At 40.3% G+C, this 17,023-nt stretch overlaps 1 protein-coding gene across 5 annotated transcripts in view; it reads left to right on the forward strand.

Moving 5' to 3' along the window:
- MYRIP (myosin VIIA and Rab interacting protein) overlaps positions 1 to 17,023 on the forward strand; it is a 350,794-nt gene that overhangs the window by 256,133 nt on the left and 77,638 nt on the right. For all 5 annotated transcript variants that reach the window (XM_054019536.1, XM_054019532.1, XM_054019533.1 and 2 more), the window contains exon 4: positions 15,750 to 15,886. In XM_054019536.1, the coding sequence (XP_053875511.1) occupies positions 15,750 to 15,886 (137 nt within the window). The remainder of the gene's footprint in view (positions 1 to 15,749; positions 15,887 to 17,023) is intronic.

Consider the following 17,023-nt stretch of genomic DNA (forward strand, 5'->3'; position numbering starts at 1 on the left):
GCTGGAGGCATGAAGGTAGGCGTAGCGGTCGGTGGGTTTTCGGTATAGGGTGGTGTTAATGTGGCCATCGCTTATTTGTACGGTGGTGTCCAGGAAGTGGACCTCCCGTGTAGATTGGTCCAGGCTGAGGTTGATGGTGGGGTGGAAGCTGTTGAAAGCATGGTGGAATTCTTCCAGGGCCTCCTTCCCATGGGTCCAGATGATGAAGATGTCATCAATATAGCGTAGGTAGAGAAGGGGTATGAGTGGACGGGAGCTGAGGAAGCGTTGTTCCAGGTCAGCCATAAAAATGTTGGCATATTGTGGGGCCATGCGGGTGCCCATAGCGGTGCCACTGGTCTGGAGGTATATATTGTCACCAAATTTGAAATAATTGTGCGTGAGGATAAAGTCACAGAGCTCAGCAATAAGTTGTGCTGTGTCATCATCAGGGATACTGTTCCTGACAGCTTGTATTCCATCTGTATGTGGGATGTTAGTGTAGAGAGCCTCTACATCCATGGTGGCTAGGATGGTGTTTTCTGGGAGGTCACCAATGCATTGTAGTTTCCTCAGGAAATCTGTGGTGTCACGGAGATAGCTGGGAGTGCTGGTGGCGTAGGGTCTGAGTAGGGAGTCCACATATCCAGACAGTCCTTCAGTGAGAGTGCCAATGCCCGAGATGATGGGGCGTCCAGGATTTCCAGGTTTGTGGATCTTAGGTAGTAGATAGAATAACCCCGGTCGGGGCTCTAAGGGTATGTTGATTTGTTCCTGTGTTAGTGTAGGGAGTGTCCTGAGTAGATGGTGTAGTTTCTTAGTGTATTCCTCAGTGGGATCTGAGGAAAGCGGCCTGTAGAATTGGGTATTGGAGAGTTGTCTGGCAGCCTCCTCCTGGTAGTCAGACCTGTTCATGATGACAACAGCACCTCCTTTATCAGCCTCTTTGATGATAATGTCAGGGTGGTTTCTGAGGCTGTGGATGGCATTGCGTTCTGCACGACTTAGGTTATGAGGCAAGCGATGTTGTTTTTCCACAATTTCTGCCTGTGCACGTCGGCGGAAGCATTCTATGTATAGGTCCAGACTGTCATTTCGACCCTCAGGAGGAGTCCATGTGGAGTTCTTCTTCCTGTGTTGTTGGTGGGAGGGTATCTGTGTATCAGTGCGCTGTTCAGTGTTATCATGAAAGTATTCTTTGAGTCGGAGGCGGCGACAGTAGGCTTCCAGATCACCACAGAACTGTATCATGTTCCTGGGGGTGCTGGGGCAAAAGGAGAGTCCCCGAGAAAGGACAGACTCTTCTGCTGGGTTGAGTGTGTAGCTGGATAAATTGACGATATTGCTGGGTGAGTTAGGGGTACCCCTGTTGTGGCCCCATGTGGCAGGTAGGATTTTAGACAGCTTACGGTCCTTTTTCCTTTGTAGAGTGGTGAAGTGGGTAATGTAGATCTCCTGTCTTATTTTAGTAAAGTCCGTTGGTGTGGAGGGTTGGTTATTTATGAGAGTCTCCAGGTTGGAGAGCTCTTTCTTGATGTTTTTCTGTTTGCTGTATAGGATGCTGATCAGGTGGTTCCTCAGTTTCTTTGATAACGTATGGCATAATCTCTCACTGTGGTCTGTGCAGTATCTAGTCCCATGTGGTTTGCAGGCTTCCTAATCACATTCTACTTGCAAATTGTGAAAACACAGAAGGTGTTACCTGGGTTTCTTAGGAACAGGGGTAGACTTACTGTGCCCATACAGCATGTTTAGATACACATTTGTATTCAAAAATACATGTAGTACAGTCACACTACAACACATGCATTACCCATACTGGCCTCAGAGCTTATCTGAAAGGGCAGAACTGAAAAGGGAGAATCATTTGCTGCTTTTCACTCCTTTGGCTGGCTAGGGGCTCATTTGGCACTTGGTGTAGTTTGGTACAGCCCTGGTGCTTTAAACTACCGGTATGCCTGTTTAGCAATGGCCCACAGGGATTGTCTGCCATTTGGGGATGACTGGAGTGCAGCATCTCTCTGTCTATGCCTCCTGCCCCTTGCAATGCCCCTAGAATTCCCCTTATCCTGAGGGCTTCAGAGGGTGGATAGGAGTCAGCTACATTGGCTCTTTATCATCTGGGGTGTAGAGTGGGGTTAAGGATTAAGTCCATCATATGTGTGCTGTATGCTATGAGTAGTGCTTTCTGTTGGATGAGCATCAGAAACATTTTTCCTATGCAGTTTTCTGCCTCTCACAATTTGTAAAGCTTCAGATGTCCATAATCACAGTTTCAGAGTGTGCAGTGATGGAATATAATATCTATGCCTTCCATAAGTAGACTGTGCATCTGTGCTTTGCAAAAGCTAAAGTTGCAGGGTGAGATACTAATTATTTTAAAAGGGGAATTGAATCTGAGCACATTTAATGAGAAATCAAAAAAAGAAAGACCTTTTTATATATATGTATCAACAAAGCTTGAATTGGGTCCTGGTTTCTCTTTAATATTATGTGCTGATGGCTTATTTCATCTCCATTGCTGGCATTTGTGTTTATTAGAAACATTCTCGTGAAGAAACAGACCATAAAGCAGGTTGTTGTCCTTTTGGTGTTCTTGAGCTCTATATTTTTCTAATCAGGATTACAGATTTAATTTGCATGGTTTAGCCTCTGCTTCCCCCCCCCCCCCCCCCGCCCTGAGAGATGACTTTGTATCTGTTTTGTGAATATTTTCTTGCTTCATCAGCTGCACATTTTTGTTCAGCTGTTTTTCAAGAATCTGTGTCTAGAAATGAAGTTTGCAGAAAGAAAACCCTTCTCTAAGGTAATCTGAATAACTAATCAAAGTTCGTCTTTGTTCTGCTGCTTTGTTTTGTATCTGCCATGGGAATGGAAAACATTTCTCATGTCAGAGACTGGTGCATTTCTTCCTAGATAGTTATGTTGATTTATATTTTGAAAGAAAATGTTTTCATTTAATAACATTAATGCAAAAGTTCTTTGACCATTTTTTCATGTGAGTTTATTGATATAAGTATTTGTGTTCTATGGCTCAAATGCAAAAGCGTTTGCATGACTGTAATTGCTATTGAATTTATCTGTTTCACTTCATGAGACAGATTCTAAAGGATGCAATCTTTAATGTTAGTGACAAAAAAAGTGATAAAAGTGACAAAAAAATTAATAAGGATGTATAGCTGAGGATTTTTCAAAGTTTCTAGTTTCTTTTTTTAAAAGCTACAGTTGCTACAAGAGTTTTGCTTTATAGGTTTAATCTTTGTAGCTCTGCATATTCATATTTTCATTTCAGAAATCTTGTTGGTACGACATTGACAATCAATTTCAGTTTGCTTAGCAACAAGAGCTAATAGGAATGAGACTGAACAAGTTCTTCGAGGGGATGGTTTATCACTATTCAGTTTAGTTGTAACATATATATTTTGGTTCATATTTAGTTGCATTTTGCATGGAGCAGTCTCAATGTGGCAGAGCGGGGTGTAGAATACACACATTGTTGTTTCAGTATTATTTCATGTATGCAATTTATCTACAAATGCCCGTATGTCTGGGAAACAGAATTTCTGTCCCAGGAAAAATTTTGAGATTTTGAACATTTGTTTTGTCTTGAATTGAGACAGAATCAAAATTTTGAAATTTCTTGCAAAACAAAATTTTTGAAAAAAAAATAAAAAATTCATTGAGAGTCAGTTGAAACATTCTGTTCTGATAAAATCAAAATGTTTTGTTCCAATTTTCACTTCATTTTATATTATCACTTATAAAATAAAATAAATGTAATAACAAAATGTTGCTTAAAAATGAAAAATCAAAACATTTCATTCTAAAAAACATATTGACCTTGTCAAAATGTTTTGTTTTGTTTTTTAAATTAAACAAAATTTGGTCAAAATTTACACCTGGGGTGGAATCCTTTTATTTGCAGCACAACAGACTTGATGTGTTGTCTAGACAGGGCACTTTTTTTGCTGAGTTACACACAAATATTGTTTTTATGGTTACATGAATTATGAATTGCAGTGTATTGCATGAGCGAGGCACAGTGTGTGAGGTAAGTGGGTGTGGAGCTCAAAAGCTTATCTTTCTCACCGACAGAAGTTGGTCCAATAAACGATATTACCTCACCCACCTTGTCTTTTTTATATGTTGGGACTAACACAACTGCAACAACACTGCAAACAATACATTGTATGTCTTTTTTAATTAAAACTTAAATTATGTCAGTAATCCTCAGAAGCCAGGGATCAGCCTTTGAAGGTCTGTTTTATTCAAAGTCTGGTTCACACCCTTTAGAGGCAGATACTTTATTGTTGGTTTCTACAGTCAGATGACATTCTTTTCAGAAAATTGAGTCAAAGTTCCAAAGAACTGGAATCTCACAGTCTTTTAATGAAAACTGAATAATCAAGCTACCGCCTTAGGGAGTCTTGTTTACGAACCTGCAGTACTTGGTAGTGTTTATTAGCTTTGATGGGGATTTATAGTGAACTCAATAGATGGCATATTTTAAGAAACCTATTTTCTGCTGATAGGCATTGAAATGTCATACGATAGATTGAAATGTGATTCTCTGAACCTTAATGTGATTTCGACAGATTTTCTGGCTGATTTTATTAAATCCTCACTAGCTAGTGTCCACTGTCAGGCTGTCCTGCGGTGGCTCAAGAACATGCGTACCAATCTCAGGGCAGTGTGTTAGGAAACAGGACACAAACCCCAAATTCGTTGAGAGTGCAATACTTAGATTTCACATGCAATTATCAAATGTAAACTCCTTGGGCACTATAACAGGCTTAACATGGAATCTCATACTGTCCCCTTCGTTACTCGAAATCTGTCTTGCCATCCAGATAAGCTTATTTTGTGTTAGATGGTCACTTATACCATGAATCACATTAATATTGAGTTAACTCCCAGTCCCAAAGGACCAGTGACTTACCCCAGGTCAACTGCACTTTAGATCTCACACCAAGGACAGTGTTATAGTAGCCAGTCCTATAATGAACTACGTAAAGATTCATTATATAGGAAAAGGAAACGAGAGCTAATTAGAAGGTTAAAGCTGATAAACATATATACAGTACACACAAATAGATTCCAATCTTAAGTTTCAAAAAGTAATAGAAGCTTCTTTGATAAGCAAGTTCTGTATGTCCTTTAGGGCTAACCCAGGCTAAGCACTGGGGATCTTTTGCTTATGCTTAGTAATCCTTGCTCCTCCGAATCCAATAAACATAAAGATACAGTTCCTCTTTGTTAGGGCTTTTTATTCCTTCCCCTCTTCTGCTTCAAGTTGCAAATTTAGCTGATGGGAGGAATTCACTTGCACATCTCCTCTTCATTGTGTGTGGAGAGAGCAATCAACAAAGTCTTTTGTCCTATGATGTTCCACAATAGTTTGTCTGGGGTTGATGGGCCTTCTTTGTCAGGCAGGACCTAATCCATTCTGTTGGAGACCAGTATTGCAAACTAGTTAATGCTTCTCTCCTGTCTGGTGATTTTTACACAGTTACAGAGGCTTACGATGCAAAGGCTCAAATATTACCTTACAGTATGGGATACAGATGTTATAAGTGAGATTAATGCATGCCACAGTTTATGAGCATTCAGTGAAGCTTAAACACTAGGCACATTTTTATAACTCTAATACCTATTTTACTGATACTAACAAACAGATGAACCCGACCGATTCCAGCTATGTGTTTGTCAGTATTCAGGTGAGGCTCGGGAGCCTTGGCATAAGCTGGAACCTGGTTTGCCAGCATTACATCTACATGAACATTTTTCTTCACTTTCGCACACTAACACTAGCTCACTGGTGCTTCTAGTGGAGTGACTGCTAATGTAGAGCAGCTGCTGATTAAGAACTATCTCTTGTAACCCCATTCTGAGCAGGGGTTAGATGACATGAGGGAAAGAGCTCCAGCGCCCTATCTCCACTAGAGCTCCCCACAGTGGAGCTGCACCAGCAACAGTAGGAAATCTGAAGAGAAATTCTAGAAGACGAAGCTTTAAAAATGTTAATGGTTGTGATTGTGATTTTTTTTAAAATGCTTAAGGAAGAGAGCTTAATCAATGTTAAGGCCAGAAGGGGCCATCATGATCATCTGCTCTGACCTTCTGCATAACACAGGCCATAGAACCTTACCCAGTAATTTCTGTAGCTAACCTAACAACCCATGGTTGAATTAGATGACCTTGCCTTTTAGGAAAACATTCAGTCTTCATTTAAAGTTCCCAGGTGACTGAGAATTTAATACTTCCCTTGGTTAATTGCCCTCGCTGCCAAAAATGTTGATTCTTATTTCCGGGTTGAAAATGAGCCATGTATTTTCAGAGTATCTCCTCCCATCTGTTCTCTCCCTTCCCCTCAAATACGTACAACCTGCGTATCAGCATTTCAAAAGGGAATGCTGGAGCTGACTGAAAAAGAGACAAACTAAACGTTTACATATGGCACATTGATTCCTAAAAAAAGAGAGCCTCCTGTTTCTCCTGTGCTATACTTATCCAATTTATTCTCCTTATCAGTGCCTGCGAAGTGGAATTTTAAAACAGAAATCAGTACTTAATAAATAAAACTTCTTATTGCTACATGTAAGGTTGCTAGAAAACATATTTTGATGATATACCTTACATAAGGCAAGCTGTAGGCTGAACACATTGTACTAATTAGAGCACTGTCTACTGCAATAAAATTACTGGGCCAGATGCACCCCTGCTGGAGAAGGGAGGTGCTAATTTCGCCTCCCTATGCAAGTGAAGCCTAATTCTCAGATGATTGGCTCCCTAGGGATGGTGTCTCTGCTGGGGCTGGCAGCTTTAGTTACAACTGGAGGCTCTATAGCCGTTCCGACAGCAGACTGTGTACCTTCTCCAACTAGCCCTACCTGCTTTTTGGGCTTTGAAGGCCATTTGCAAGGCATCTGTTGGAGGAGACATTACATCCATTGTCTGTTACATCAATGAACCATGTTACTTCATAATATCAATGCAAACCATTGACACAGTGCACTCTTACAGCTCAGAATCAGCCTGTTCAATGTATAGCAGTCACCAAACCCCTCTCTGAAACTGAGAATGAGCTTGCTTGTTATAGTCAACTGTGACAGGGCACACTTGCTCTGCACTGGTACCGTGAGGGTTAACTCTACTCTGTGGGCCAAGGAGGCCAGGCATGCTCCAGCTGGAGCCTACAATAAAAGGGAACCGCACGGCTCATTCAGAGCTGACTGCCGAGGAGGGAGGCCGCATGCTGTGAGCTCCAATCTGGAAACTGCGGAAGCCCCAGACAGTGGAAGCCAGGGACACTGAGACTCCGCAGGCTTCTGGGAGCTGCACTGACTGAGGAGCCCAAAGACGCTGGGGCCACTGGATCAGGAACAGGGTAGGAAGCAGCTCTGAGGGACTAGTTATTGTGCTGCGTGGGATCAGCGTGTTTCGGGCAGATTCACCGCTGACCCTGTGGTGGGCTTACTTGCCATTGACAGGGCCCTGAGCTGGGACTCGTTGGAGCAGGGGGGACCAGGTCCCCCTACCCAGCCGCCACACCTCTCTCTTTCCCTCCAGGTTGCGGCCCACTCCCCTGATAGGCCCCCAGGCCAAACTGCCCTGCTGAAGAGGGCCATTATACTGACTCTGGCCGCTAGGCCACACAGCCCTGAGAGAGGACAGCCATATTGACTTTTACCCTTAGGCCAAGCTATGATAGACAAGGGATGGTTGTATAGACTCAGCTACAGGGCCATCATTACACCCACCTCCTCCCAAGAAGGGACGGGGTGCACTTGCCCCACAACATCAACCTTTCAAAGATTATCTGTCCAACCATTTGCCTTGAACTAGGAATGGGATCTGTCACCATTTCTATTGATCAGAATTTTGACTTCCTGTGTTTTAATCCCAAATTCACGTTCTTGGTTCATATATTATTTTTTCTGATTATTAAATCAACAAGATTAGGTGGTCAGCAAAGGCAAGAAGGCCACCTGTGAGTCTGGCTTACATGAAGAACGCTATGTTCTATTTTGTCTTGCTACCCTCTTCTTCCTGTTCAAGGTTTTTGAAAACAAAGTTCTAGTTAGAGTAAGTAGTGAAATGCTCCATCTCCTATTTCAATCTGAACTTTTTATTTCCCTTTGTTTGAAGCGTAAATATCACACTCCCATTCATATGCAGTGGTTTCCATTATAAAGGCATTCTTTGTCAATTGATGCCACATAGCTCCCTTTATTTCCTATACTAGCTCTGGGTGGTAACTGTGATATGTCCGATACACTAGCTGTTGGCAAAGGTGGAAGACTTCTTAAATAGTGACCATTGTAGGTGTGTATATGGGTCTTTCACAGCTTCTTAATTCAGTGTCAGACTACTTTAAAACACAGTGTATGTGTGTGTGTGTGTGTATATATATATATATATATATATATAATTCAAAAGCCTTTTTTATAATACACAGAAGTTGTATTCAGTAGCAGTTTAATTTGGTTTCTGTTGAACTTAATTCAGAACTTAATTCATTCTCTTCTGGTCATCAATGTTTGGAAGAATGCTGCTGAATATCTGACTGCTTTCAAGGCTAATTAAAGTGCTGAAGTCCCTTCAGGTGTATTTATTGGTAATGTTATGAAGATCTTTTATATTACTAACATTACTCTAATCATTAGAGTCTAATGGGTCTGCCCTGATGTCCTTTATTGTTTCCAGTCTTATGAACTAAGAAGCTAGGAGAAAAATTGTAACTGAGTTATAAACACCTGAAAAATTGGGTTTATAATGGAAACATTGACAAAAACCATAATTATCTCGGCATTGGCAGGTGCTGCTGCAGTGATTACAGTGATTTTATATAAATAAACTCTTTAATCTAGCACTTGGGCTCTAATGGGAACAAATTTTATGTATATTTTCTGCCATATGAACTCCCAAATGTTACTTGAAAGTATATTACTACATAATTATTACCATCTAGTTAGTTACTTAATATTCATAGAGCCAAATTTCTGAACTCCATTTATACCTGTGAAACCTCACAGGAGTCAGTGGGGTTACACTGGTGTAACTGAGGGCATAATTTAACGCACAGTGTGATTTCCACCATGGAATCAGAAAACTTGAGAAGGTGCCCTGTAAGGTGAGAGGAAAGGGCCATAACAGGATCAGCAAAGCTGAAAAAGCCAAGACATTCTTCTGTGCAGATGCATCCAGACACAAAGGGCTAGTGCACTTAAGGTGCCCTAAAAGGATGACATAAAATGTACATAAAAAGATTTAACTCGAGTATTTAGGGATTCCCCAGGACAGACAAGTGGATTTTCAGGCATAAATACTTGCAAGTACAGTAGAACCTCCGAGTTACGAACACCTTGGGAATGGAGGTTTTTCATAACTCTGAACAAAAAGGTTGTTCTTTCAAAAGTTTACAACTGAACATTGACTTAATACATCTTTGAAACTTTGCTGTGCAGAAGAAAAATGTGATTTTAATCGTCTTAAATTAAACAAGCACAAACAGTTTCCTTACCTTGTCAAATCTTTTTTTAAACTTTCCCTTTATTTTTTTGGTAGTTTATGTTTTACACAGTTCTGTGCTGTATAGTGGGTTTTTTTTTCTTTGCTGCCTGATTGTGTACATCTGGTTCCAAATGAGGTGTGTGGTTGACTGGTCAGTTCATAACTATGGTGTTCGTAACTCTGAAGTTCTACTGTACCATTTTGCACCTGCAGTTTAGGTCACTTTGATGTTTTGGGGGGGCATATTCAGGGAGTTGAATGTCTAAATGACCTTTGCACCTGCAAAAATACAGGTCCGGTTAAGGCTGAACTGAAAATGAGGCCCTCGCTATCAGCGTACATCAACAGGGATGAAATTCAGACCTACTATATATTTCCTCCCTCACTTTCACATGTGGCTGAGACAACTTGTGAGTATGTTAAAGTCTTCAGTAGCACCTGAGCTCACAAGTCACTTAAGTGCCTAAATCACTTAAGCATGTTTGAAATTTTACTCCTAATCACTATGGAGGTCACTGAATATTTTCAGTGTTCTACAATTTCTGTGTGCTTTCTCCCAGTTTAAACTATGTTATAAACAGCCTCTAAAAACATGAACATCCTTTCCATTTCCATTGTGTTAACATTTAGAGTTCTAGAGAAAGGGGTTTGCTGCACTGACCTTTAATCAAAATGAGTGCCCCTAACTTGTGTCATGTTATTAGAAGACTATGAATGTTAAATGATAAATCGCTTTGTTTATCTTCTGCGTGTTGTGTAATGGATTTTTTGACGGCTTGTAGAAATGTTTGAGTGAAGTCTTTCAAATGTTCGCCCTATGATCATAAGTAAAAATGTGTTAGGAGATCTCATCTCTAGGGAATTTTTGTTCATATCACAATCACACAGCACAACTTGCAGTTGTTCCTTCTCAGGAGAGAGCCTGGAATGGAGTAGGTGGGTATTGCAGGCCAGGGTTGGGGAGTATTGACAGTGATGTGAGGAAGCAGCCACAGGAACTGTTCACAGTATGCCCAGATTTATCCATTGCTCTGAGTCTGTTATTCTATTAGTGCCTCATTCTCTCTCTCTCGCTTAAAAAATTCAATCTCTCATACTCTGTCAAGCTTTTCTTTATTGAACTGAAGTTGACTAATAATTTTTACATATTGTAGTAATACTGATTCCAAACCCACAATGTTGTTTCCATAACAAAAGGCTTTGAAATGTGATTCACCTTCCTAATGATTTTATGTAACATAAATAGTGGCCTTGGATTTTAGAGCGGTTTACATATACAGACATAGCTGACTTTGTAGCACAGAAATACAAATAAATAACTTCAGCCAGTGCTGCTGCTTTTATGTGTGTATGACTAATAGTCTTTAAATATGAACTTTTTATTTCATGGAAAGAATTTGCACACACTGCAATATAGATAAGAGGGGGAAAGTGCTTCAGTGTAAGATTTGGTGGTTGCTATGATGTAGCTTTTCATAATTCTAGGCACATAGAAAAGCCGTTTTTGCAGTATGTAGAAGAGTCATGGCTTTAAAATACAGACCAACATTAAAGGATTTTGAAATGAGCAGAAAGTGTCCATATTTCTTTTGTGAATAAGTCCTTTATTTTGGTATCCATAGGGATGGCTATTCTCTTCTCCAAATCCTTTCTCCACAGTAGAAATCAGCAGGGACATGGGGACTTATCTGAATGTTAAGAGGCTGAAAAGCTTTAGAAGAGTCATTGCAATTTGTTATAGAATGCATGCAGAATAGAAGCACAGATCTGGAGTTGTTGTGGCTCACTATCACAAAAGGGAGATTATAAGGTTTCTTACAAATTTTCAACCCCCAGAACTGAGGAAGTTTCAAAACTATTCCCAATTTTTGCTCCTCAACCAGATGTGGTGGCGTAGGCAAGCAAGCCTCATTTTTAGTCATTCACTGGCTTGGTCAGGAAATTTTTGACTAAACGTTTTTCATTAGAAAATTTGGATTCATCTAAACCAAAAGTTTTTGGAGGAACAGATCAGTTTTAACTAAACTGTAATTGGAAAAGGTTTCTCGGGTCCAGCATGGAATTTTTGGGGGGTCGGAGGGAGAAAGAGAGAGCTTCATCCCAGAATAGCTTGGTGGTCAGGGAACTCACCTGGATCTAGTCCCTGATCTGAAACAGGTGGATCAGGGATTTGAATCCCTGCCTGATTCAAACCAGAAACTAGAACCTGAATCTCCCACATCCTAGTCAAGTATCCTGACCTCCAGTCTACTGGCTATTCTGAGGTGGAGCGCTCTCTCTCTCGCTCGCTCTTTGTCACTCTGAATTTTTTCATCAAAATTTTTTTTTTGAAAGATCTCAATGTCATCCTGATGCAGCATTGGATATTTTTTTACACAAAAATGGTCATGAGATGGGAAAACCATTTCCCACCAAGCTGTATCACATCTGCCCTTCTCACAATCTCTGAGTTCCTATACAGAAATTTAAAGCATTATGCTTACCATAAACCTGCAGCTGCAATTGTGGTAGCTCCGTGATACTCTCAGCACTAGAATTCATGGTGCTAACTTGCAAGAGCTTGATACTTTCATAAAAGTGGTAATGAGACCTGATGGCATGGTGGCTAGCAAGCACATGCCTCTAGTGCACAACGCTAAGCTACTTAGCATGGTGCTAAAATGTATGCCAGAGCCATGGAGCCATCTCTGGTAGCGCTCCCAATGTTGCTAACACTGCCGCAGATACACTAGTGATAACGGTGTTAGGAATTTTCATAAACATTCCCTAGTGTGGGTACAACCTTGTAGAGGAAAAAGTGGAGCCACTGAAGTGCAGTCTCATCCAGTCCAGTCAACAGCTGCAGGCAAGTCGCTATTGTTGTGGTCAGTGGTATCGATGGCTGCTGACAGATGTAAAAGGAAAAAAAGTCAGCATGGATTGCTGACTTCTGCTCACAGCTAGATCATCATCTGTCTAATGATACTAATTCATTTTCCATGCTATACTTCAGCTGAAAGGTGCATTGAAAAGGGTCAAGGAAGTCAGGCCAGATGGTACAAAAGTAATTTTGTTGCAAGGTTTTCTACCACATAAAGCAAAGGTTAGGAACAGAGTGGTAGTTGGGAAGATTGTCAACTTGAAGGCATGGTTTCTTAAGTATTAATTTAATAACTGCTCATTTAAGGGAAGCAAGCATTTGAACGCTGTCCTAAGCTAGGAGCAATTTGAACTAATAATGGGCATCTCGCCCTCTCTCCTCTCCCATACACATGAATTTGATTTTACCCATCATGAAGATCAGGTGTTCATGTCAGAGGTTGAAGGCCAAACCTTCCAACCCTCCAGAACGTTAGTGGACAAATCTAAATGAAACTCAGCAAGAGAAGATGTAGCATTTTTCCCTTTCTGACACAATTCTAATACCATGGATGCAAATAGTGCTATCAATCATGCTATTGATCCATAAAGTGGAAGAAACTCTCATAGTGGGAAGAAATGCTGAAAGCTGTTTTTGAGTAAAAGTTGACTGAATTCATGGATTTACCAGGTTTCCCACTGCCAAGCACAGTTCTGCTAATCAGGACTTCACAGACATCCTACAATTGAACAAAATGCTTTTTGGCAGCCACAGCGTAGGGAATCAAAAGCCTTCTAATTCACAATCAAACAGATTTGGGCACAATGACCGCCACTTTGACATTGGCCCCATATATCTCATCTGTTGTAGATCATGTGCATACCAAGGTGACCTGTGAGGACGTCATATAGAAAACAGATTTTTGGCCAACTCTGTCAGGACATGTATCAGTCTTAGTATTATTCGTATACTAACAGAGTATCTGTATTACAATAGCTCTCAGAGACCCCAGTCAAGCTTGGGGCATCATTGTGCTAGGCACTGTGCAAACACAGTAAGAGAAAGCTGCTGCCTTGAATCTAGTTGAAGCCGAGACATACAGAAAAAGGACACTTGTGTGCTATACATGCATTTTCTTGTTATTTGCAGCCCTGCACCTAATATAATGAATCTATAGCTGGGCTTTGGTGTGCAAGAATTCAGCGAACAAACTTTACCACTTTTATTTAGTTTCCACTCTGCATTAGTAGGTTATAGGTATACTCTACCAGATGTTTTTCAGTGATGACATGTAAGTGGACTAGAATATAAATGGACCTGTTTGGTGCTATTCCATTTAGCATTGTAGGCATCTCCCTGAACACTTGAGACCGATGGGAACATTTAGTGAAACTTCTGGGTCATGTATTGTACAGTGAGCTTGGTCATAGCATAGAATCTGTGGAGATAATTGACAAAAATGATATAACTGGCAGAACCATACAGTTAGTACCCTCAAAGGAAAACACAATTTCTTATCAAATGATGTGTGTTGGAGAAAAATTGTGGATTATCATTTGCCTCATATAGGCAAAGGAAACCCAGACTTGCTGAAGAAAACAGGTCTTACGATTACATTCTTTTGAGATCACCACTTTCTCTTAGTGTGTTTTTATTTTGGTGCCTGAGAGGAATCCCACAGAAATTCCAAGTGATTAATACTATACAAGCTAACTAGAGTTGTGTCAGAAGTGAATTACCCCATCTGAATCAAGTAGCCAGTTATTCCATTGATTCCATTTTTGAAAATCATGGCTTAAGTCAGTTGGAGTTGCTGGGTGCCCAGCACTTCTGATGAGGCCACTTATCAAGGCCGGCTCTAGGGTTTTGGCCGCCCCAAGCAGCCAAACAAAAAAAAAACAAAAAACAAACAAAAAAAAAAGCCGCAATCGCGATCTGCGGCGGCAATTCAGCGGGAGGTCCTTCGCTCGGTGCAGAAGTGAGGGACCATCCGCCGAATTGCCGCCGAGCAACTGGACGTGCTGCCCCTCTCCGAAGTGGCCACCCCAAGCACCTGCTTAGTAAGCTGGTGCATGGAGCCGGCCCTGCCACTTATTTAGGTACCTAAGTTAGTCTTAGAAGGCTAACGTTTGGCTTCCAAGTTTCAAAATCTTGGTCTTAAGAAGCAACAGATTGCCTTAATTACATACAAAGTTCTAGTACTGTCACATCAGAATATACCAGTCACTTTGCTACATGTGATTTGACTTGATGTAAGTAGGTGTGGCATAAAATAAAATAAACTAATGTGACAGTACACAACCAAATAAATCAGATCAATTTGTGGAAAAAAAACACATGGGAGTTGATTCAGACCCACTGGTGCAAACACTGCTTATCTTTCCTGGGGCTACTGCTGGTGGAGGTCAGTTTTAAGTTACAGCTGGGAATTCGTAGAGTTCTTTCCACCTGATACCATTTTTGAGACTGTGGTGATCAGCTGTGGGCTACCCACAATCACTCTCTGAGCAGACTTTCTGCTGCTAACCCTGCACCCTTGCTTATGTTTTATTATCATAAAAGGGGCTGATATGGCTTGCATCATCTTCTTGGTCTTTTGGGACCTGATCCAAAGCCCCCTGAAGTCTCTGCGAGTCTTTCCATTCAGTGGGCTTTGGAACAATCTACTCAAAGGTGGGTTGTTTTTTTCCATTCAGAGCACAGATGCTAAATCCAGGTTCCATGTTGATTTTTGGGAAAAGATGTAGATGTTTACAAGGTCTTTTGGCTTGTTGTCCTCACAGTTCTTGCTCTTACCCATTCCAGTATGATGGCACTTTCACTATTTCTTTGAATGTTTCCCAATAAAGTTTTCCACCCATTCTTATTTGCTTGCAATGAGTTAAGATTCTTTGTACAGACCTTGTCCAATGAGCTCTTTTCTGTAAATGTTTGTATATGTTTATGAAAAATAAATCTTGAAAAAATCTCAAAGAGAAAAAGAGAGCTCTCCAGGCCCTGTAAAATCTTAACTAACTATTCTTTCCATAGTGAGTTATTTATAAATCCATGTAAATATTAAACACTTTTAAAACCATAGCCTCATATGTTATTCTATAATACTGTAGATGGCCTTTCAAAATGTATTCAGTACATTTGTTAAAATATATAATCTGCTATTTTGATATGGTAACTAAGCAACTTACTACTGTAATCAGAATGACTTTTAGCTACATTTCCAGTACTTATTTTGCCATAAAACCAGACCTGTTCAAGCTAAAACCAAGAAACAGTGTTCAAAAATATTATGCTATAAGGCTTTTGATTTAAAAGAGCCCAGTAGATATAATTTTTAGGAAAGACCAGGGAGAGTTTTTGTTTTTATTTGATGTAGACTCATTTTAAGCATTCTGAACTGTTGCTCATTTATTCTCTTTAGACTCCTAAGGACCCAGTCCCTGGAATGGTATTACAATAATGTGAAAAGTCGCTTCAAGCGTTTTGGTAGTGCCAAAGTCCTGAAGAATTTATACAGAAAACATAGACTGGAGAGTGGTGCTTGTTCTGAAATAATAGGTACAGTACAGTTTTAATTTCTTATAGGCTCATCCACATTAACGCACATGATGGACCCAATCAGAGTTCGGAGAGTATTTTGGGGGGGGAAGAAAATTACAATTTTTCAGAAGAATTACAGTGAGGGAATATAAGAAGTTAAATATCTAGGGAGTTGGGCTTAGGTTTGAGCTATTTAACTAATCAAAATTTAGATAATCGATAAGGCAAAATTCTGCTCTCAGATCTACAAAGCAAATTTCAGCTGTTTCTGCTCTCCATGAACATGCTTAGGGCTCTGAGAGTTCTGTGTAGATAATGAATGAGCACAGAATTTTGGAGTTGAGGTTTTCCGTTGCACTTAAAGCAAAATTTGACTAAGGCCAGATCCTGCAGTCCGTACCACAACTGGAGTTCTGCCTGTTTGCCATAGAATTTGGCCCCATGTGAATTGCAGCTGCGGCTTACATTTGAAGTTTCTCTAGTAAATGGGGAAGAAATGTGATCAATTTAATATCAATATCAGCCTTCTAGAATGAGATGTAATTCTTTCCTAACTATGGAGAGATGATGCATCCCCCTATAAAACTAGTAATTGAAGGTATTCAGTGAGTTTGGGGACAGTGCTTTCTTGCTGTCATGCTGGCACGTTTACTGTAATTGAATAGCAAATGATTCAGAAGCAGAACCAGTCTAATCTTTCTGAGATGATTTGCCTCCGCTGGGCCAAATTCATCCCTAGTGTAATTCGACTGAAATCTGTATAGAGTTCGTGTTTTCTATAGGGTTTATGTTTTCTATAAAGTCTTTCTTTCTTTCTTTCTGGAAGATAAGCTAAGCACTTGGAAAACAAAAGTAATAGCAAGGCTGTGTTCCCCCGGGTGAAGGCAACTCTAAGTGGCTCTTTTAATACTACTTAGAAGTACATGGCAAGTCTGTAGGTAGAACAGGAGAATGCCATCCTAAAAGATTTCATTTTGATAGGTTGCTTTTTTCTTCATATCAATTTTTAAAAAAACCCTTCAAAAATGGAAATGAAAAAATAAAGGCGGGCATGCTACATTTAGTGGGTGTGATGCAAATGGAACAAAAGAATTAATTTAAATACATGCAGAAAATTAAAAAAGTCAGGAGACTGATCCTGCAAAACCTTACACA

This window comes from Malaclemys terrapin, chromosome 2, assembly GCF_027887155.1.
Source record: "Malaclemys terrapin pileata isolate rMalTer1 chromosome 2, rMalTer1.hap1, whole genome shotgun sequence".
NCBI classification, from domain to species: domain Eukaryota; kingdom Metazoa; phylum Chordata; order Testudines; family Emydidae; genus Malaclemys; species Malaclemys terrapin.